This window comes from Ananas comosus, linkage group 5, assembly GCF_001540865.1.
Source record: "Ananas comosus cultivar F153 linkage group 5, ASM154086v1, whole genome shotgun sequence".
NCBI classification, from domain to species: domain Eukaryota; kingdom Viridiplantae; phylum Streptophyta; class Magnoliopsida; order Poales; family Bromeliaceae; genus Ananas; species Ananas comosus.
In genome coordinates this window covers 12989649-12996239 of record NC_033625.1, presented here as the reverse complement: position 1 = coordinate 12996239, position 6591 = coordinate 12989649, and the positions used below count along the sequence as shown (strand labels likewise).

At 39.4% G+C, this 6591-nt stretch overlaps 1 protein-coding gene across 1 annotated transcript; it reads left to right on the top strand.

Annotated features, from left to right (window-relative positions):
- On the top strand, positions 1959–2681 carry LOC109710637 (protein NEGATIVE REGULATOR OF RESISTANCE-like). Its single transcript, XM_020233360.1, has one exon. It carries the CDS (start codon positions 2132–2134, stop codon positions 2582–2584), a length of 453 nt encoding a protein of 150 aa, XP_020088949.1. The 5' UTR covers positions 1959–2131; the 3' UTR covers positions 2585–2681.

Genomic DNA, 6591 nt, shown 5'->3' with positions numbered 1-6591 from the left:
AAAAAAAAAATCTTCTTTATCCAAATTATTTACATATTTTTTTAGTTTCAATTTAGATATATATTGAGATGTGAAATAATATGTTATACCCACTCGTTTTATAAAGTTTTATAGTTTAATTTGCCAGTTTTCTAAATTTTTTTATCTATTTTAGATGGTGACAAAATATAAAAGAGTCCAGCTAACTACTATACTCTTTTTATTATAGACCTCTTTATACTTATAAGTTTTCGTCCATTAGATCTAACCCTTTGATCATTTTCTTTCGTTAGATCATACTATTCAACCAACCATCCACTCAGTCCTAGAGAATCACTATTATCTTAATCGGGGACCAGTATCATCCTAACCGCACATCCTTTCATCCAACGGTTGAAAACTTATTAGTATAAAGAGACATATACTTATAATAAGAGTATAGTAGCCCTAACCCAAAATATAAAGGTAATTTAGAGCAGGGCTAAGGTCCGGGTTTTTTTTTTATATAATTTAGCCTATAATATAATATTAGTGTAACATAATAATATAATAATTAGGCCAATTTGCATAAAAAATCCACTTATTTTGGGCTTTTGCAAAATCGGGCCATCTTTTTGGCTTTTGCAGATTCGGTTTGCTTTTTCAGCAAACTGACCAAAATACCCTTATACCTTTTTCTCTTTCCTCTTTCTCTCTCCTCTTTTTTTCTCTCGATCTTTTTTTCTTTTTCTTCCCAGAGAGCGGCGAAGACGGAGCGGAGGTGCCCTTATACCTTTTTCTTTTCTCTTTTTTCTCTCGTTCTTTTTTTTCTTTCTCTTCCCAGAGAGTGGCGAAGACAAAGCGGCGTCGCCGCCGGCCCCCCACCTTCCTCGCCTCCGATCCCCCTAAGGCCGGGCTGTGACTTTTTTTTTTTTGCATTTTTCTTTTCTTTTCTTCTTTGACTCTTCTCCACAGTTTCTGACGACGGCGCCTCTCTCGCTCTTCCCTGCCCTTCCCGTCTCTCCTTCTCCCTCCTTCTCTGCTTCCTCCGACGACGATGCATCTTCGCCGACACTGACGCCGACACCGTGGAGATCACTGCGGCGCTGCAGCCTCGGAGTGGGGGGTCTTTAGCGGCGTCGTCACCGACACCGTGGCTATTGACAGAGAGGGTGACAAAAAAAAAACAGAAAAAAAATAAAGATAAAGAATTATATAAAAAAAAGGATGAAGATGAAATTGTATCGTTAACTACAAAAAAATTACAAGTTGCACTACTTAAGATGTAAACTGCAGCTTTAAAATAAAAATTACACTTTTTAAATAAAAATTACACTCTTTGAAAGATATTTATACTGTTTCTCTTCTTATTGCACTCTTTCAGATATAAACTGCACCCACTAAGATAAAAATTACACTCTTTAAATGAAAGTTGCACTGTTTCTCCTCTTGTTGCACAGTTTCTCCTCTTGTTGCATCATTTCTCCTCTTATTACACTATTTTTTATCTTAAACTGCACCTATTTAAGAAATATTTATACTGTTTCTCCTCTTGTTGCACTGTTTCTCCTCTTTAAAGAGAAGAAACAGTGCAACAATAAGAAGGCGACGGTCCGCGAGCGGTGGAGAGGAGGGTGAGGAGGAGGGTGAGGAGGGGGGCGACGGTGAAGAAGGATGGTGAGGAGGGAGGCGACGGTGAAGAAGAAGGCGACGGTCCGCCTTTTTTTTTCGGCGAGAAAAAAAAAAAAAAGAACGACAGAAACGAAGAGGAGAGAGAAAGAGGAAAGAGAAAAAGTAATAAGGATATTTTGGTCAGTTTGCTGAAAAAGCGGACCGAATCTGCAAAAATAAAAAAGATGACCCGATTTTTTAAAAATCCAAAATAAGTGAATTTTTTATACAAAAAGACCTAATAATTATAATGATAATAATTATAAAAAGCGGGATACATCTTGACCCGGGGCCAACAACCAAAGTCTTCATTGGGCGCATCATTAAAGCGGTCGCTGGCGTCACGCTGCTGACGTCATCAGTCGCGCTGTGCATCCGTCAATCAGCAACCGCCTCGACTTTTCCTCATATTTCTGTCCAAGGGAGTGCGGTAGGGCAGACAGCCCACGCGCTTCGCCCACATTAATTCCTTCACGTTTCCAGACGGACGAACCGATCCTTCATGGAAAGCAAAAACAAGCGCCCCCGCCGGCACGTCACGGAAATCGAGGAGGGCGAGACAGCGGCGCCGCTGCCGCGGAAGAGGAGGCCGGAGGGAGGAGACGCCAGAGATGATGACAACGAGGAAGGCGATAGCAGCGGCGGCGGTGGCGGCCGCGCGCAGCGGGCGGTGACGGAGGCGGAGGTGGAGGAGTTCTACGCGATCGTGCGGAGGGTCCGCGAGGCGCGGCGGCTCGGCGGGAAGGCGAGGAGGACGGAGGAGGAGATCTGGCAGCCACAGTTCGCGTGGGAGGACTTCCAGTATCATGCCGGCTGTAACGCCGACGACGGCAAAAACAAGACCACAGCAGCTGCAGCGTCGGTGGTGGTGGCAGCGGCAGCAGAGGAGGAGAATAAGATCGAAAAAGTGTTCGATTTGAACGTGCAGCCGGCGGCCGGCATCGGTGACTATTAACTTTACGACTCCGCCCTCTCTTCGTTGTTGTTTTTTATTTTTTTTTTTCTTGTAGAGATGTGTGGAACTTATCTGAATTATAAATCATTTCGAATCAGCTGCTCAATCTTTCAAAATTTTTTAATTTTATTATCTAATTTTTTAATTTATTTGATTCGAGTCGGTCAACTATATTTTGACTTCAAAATTTAAGTAAATTACCCGTTATTAAATTTAGAGTTATAAATATTATATAAAGTATATTAATTAATTAAAATTTGAAGTCAAAGTGCTGGTGCCGGTGATTAACTCAAATCAAGCAAATTAAAAAATTAAATAGTAAATTTAAAATTTTGAAAAGTTAAACTGTCAAATTAAAATAGTTCATAATTCAGATAAATTATTTTATATTTTTGCTCAACCAATAAAACGAAAAAGTAGATGCAAACCATAAACTTTTTTCTTTCAAAGGCATAAATTTTTTTTTTCTTTTATTTTTTTTATCTTTTAGGGTTGTGTGTGGGAGTGTAATGATGGTTGTGGTCATGTGATGCCATGTGTCCATATAAAACATGATGTTTTTTTTTTTTTTTTTTTTTTCTTTTATAGAGATGGGTAGCATGCTACCAATTTCGTTTATTTCATTTAAAAATAATTTTAGCTGGAAATGTAAATCAACTAGGATTTGAACTTAAGTCTCGAGTACCAACCACCAAGCCCTTTGCCACTTGCTTTAGGGACAGTCGGTCATATATACAATCTTGTACATCAATAATTTCTATGTTGATATATGCCAAATTTAATTATTACGTTTTAAAATATTATGAAATATATATGGGTTTTGTTTCCCTTTTTGTGGTTTTAAGTTTTTGAATAATTGATTACTTAATATGCCAATCAAATTAGGAGGTGTGAGTTCGAACTTTTTAAACTGTTTTCTAAAAGATTAAAATTTTAAAGTGTTTTCTAATTGTTTAAAATTTTAAAGTGTCTTCTAATTGTTCCAGGATTTATACTTAATTAATGATAAAATCTGAGAGGATGATTATGGATAGAAACTTTTATATTGATTGGTTAATTTGGAATTAACAGCCCTAATTAACTTAATAGATTTCATAATCCAATTTTGCAGGTAATTAACTAATTATAACACTTCATATATTGAACTTTATTTTTGGGCTGTTTTATTTTGAATGTTTTTTACTAGGCGTCACGGACACTGACACGGGACACGGAACACGACACGATTCGGACACCGCGACTTGACAATTTTTTAAAAAATAGGATATGAACACAGCATGAAAACCGCTAAGAAAATATAATAGTATTAATATAATAATATATTTTTATTATATATAAAATATTAATTTTGGTAAAATATTGTTATATTTCTCATACGAATAAAAGTTAGTAAAATTTTCATTCATAGTTCATATATTTTAAGAAAAGAAATTCTCTACCATACATAATCGATTTATATTGTCAAAAAAAATTATATGCATTCATTAAAAAATTAAGATATTTATTATCGTACATTACATATGCATAGAAAAAGTAAAATAAAAATAGGTATATATTCTTTTAGTTTTATGTGTTATGAATTGGCATTAAACGGGCGTCCGAGGAGTGTCCACATCAGACACGTGTTCGACATGGACGCACGAGGCTTATAGAAGTATTCGTGACATGTGAGACCCCAAATAGTCCTATATATAAGATATAATAGAACTAGAACTATTAACCCGGCTTAAACATTTTGGGTGGTGACAAAACCCAAGAGGTTAAAAGAGTTAAGCATGATAGGACGTGAGTAGTCCTAAAATAGGTGACCCCTTGGGAAGTTGGGGCGTCACAGTTGGTATCAGAGCCAGTTATCAGCCGGAAGTGTGAGGCGAGTTTCGGCTGAGCCGGAATCGAAATGATAAGAATAGCGAGACGAGTCTCACATCACATGATACTTATGAGTCTGAGCCTGATGAGAATGTCAGGGTTTAAAAGGGGGAGATTATGAGACCCCAAATAGTTCTATAGATAAGATATAATAGAGTTAGAACTCTTAACACAGCATAAATATTTTGGACGGTGGCAAAACTCAAAAGATTAAGAGAGTTAAGCGTGTTAGGACGGAAGTAGTGCTAGGATGGATGACCTCTTGGAAAGTTGGGGCGTAGGTTTGTGGTGACAATTAGTATATTAATTTATCAAAGTTTTGGATTTTTAATCTAATTACTTTGTAACCCCTTTTTTTTTTTTTTTGTTTGTAGACCAACGAATGTCATCTAATTTGAAAAAAATTCTTCTTTGAAATCAAATAAAGAGCTTAACTTGGGATTAACTAGGGATGTGTTTGTTATATTGAAAGTGAGAGAGATGAAACGATTTTTGACCGTAAATACTCACTTTTATTGTTTGGTAAATCGTACGTTCATTTTCGATCGAAATTCAAATAATCTAAAATACTAGGCCAATTTGCATAAAAAATCCACAAGTTTTGAGCTTTTGCAAAACTGGCCCATCTTTTTCAATTTTGCAGATTCGGACCGAATTTTTTGCCATCGGACGAAAATACCCTTATTCCTTTTCTTTCTCTCCCTTCTTTTTTTTTCTCTCTCTTCTTTTTTTTTTTCTTCGCTATGTTTTCCTCCTCATCCGCGCCTGCCCTCCCCATTGCCGCCATGTCTGCCGCCTCGCCTGTGCCTCGTACCGCGCCGCCGACTCTGGCCGCCGCTTCTTTGGCCCCGGCGCCCTGCACCCCCTGCCGATCCCCGCGCTCTGCCCCCTCCTGCCGCCCCGCCGACCCCCCTGCCCCTCCTCCTCTGCCCCCGCCTCTGCCCCCTCCTCCGCCGCCGACGTCCTCGGTGCCGGCGTCGTCGTCGTCGAGCTCCCGCGTCCCCGCTGCGGCGCTCTCAAGCCGGATAGGCATAGTCCTAGATGGGGCTGCGCTGCCGTGCGCCCCGAAGCTCCGCGGCGGTACGCGCGAGAAATTCTCGTGCTCGAACGGGAGTGGTGAAGGCGGCGGAGGAGGGATGGGGCGAGTCGACGGTGTAGGCGAATCCGGCTCGATTTTTAGAAGAGTTTTATTGTTATGATGTAATGGTGTAAAAAAGAAAAAGGAAAAGGAATAGGAGGAGAAGGAGAAATGGTGCAATTTTAGGCGAAATGGTGCAAAATTTGGCGAAATGGTGCAAGTTTGGACGAAATGGTGCAATTTTGGGTGAAATTTGCATCATTTCTCCTCCTCCTCCTCCTCTTCTTCCTTCTTCCTCTCCGCTCTGCACGCCGGCGGCGCATCTGTGCAATTTTGGGTGTAACATTTGTGAAAACAATGCAATTTTTTTTCTTAAAATAGTACAATTTAATTTTAACAATGCAACCTTCATCTTCTTCTTCCTTTTTCTTTGATTTTTTGCCTTGTCCGAAAACAGTAATGATATATAATAGTTTTTCAAAGAGACAATTTTTTTCTTTATTTTTTTTACTTTTTACTTTTATTTTTTTTTTCTATCCTCTACATTTTTGTTTGCTCTTTCTTCGGTGCCGACGAAGGCGGAGGTAGAGAAGAGAAAAAGGAGGCGGTGTCGCCCTCGTTACCATCACTGAGGACAGCTGGTGCCGGCGGAGTAGGAGATGGAGGAAGAAGAAGCGGCGCCGCCCTCATTACCATTGCTGAGGGCCGCGAAGACGGTGGGGAGGAGGAGGCGATGGGGAGGACGTCGCGGAGGAGCAGGTGACGAAACTCGTCCGTGATGGGGATGGCGATCTGGGGCGCATCCTCGAGAAGAAAATAACGAAGGAAAAAAAGAGAGAGAGAGATAAAAAGAAGAGAGAGAAAGAAAAGGAATAAGGGTATTTTCGTCCGATAGCGAAAAATTCGGTCCGAATCTGTAAAATTGAAAAATGTGACCCAGTTTTGCAAAATCTCAAAATTTATGAATTTTTTATGCAAATTGGCCAAAATACTATAATTGATTTTGGCTATAAAGTCAATTACAAAAAAAAAAGAAAACAGAAAATAAAATATTAACAAA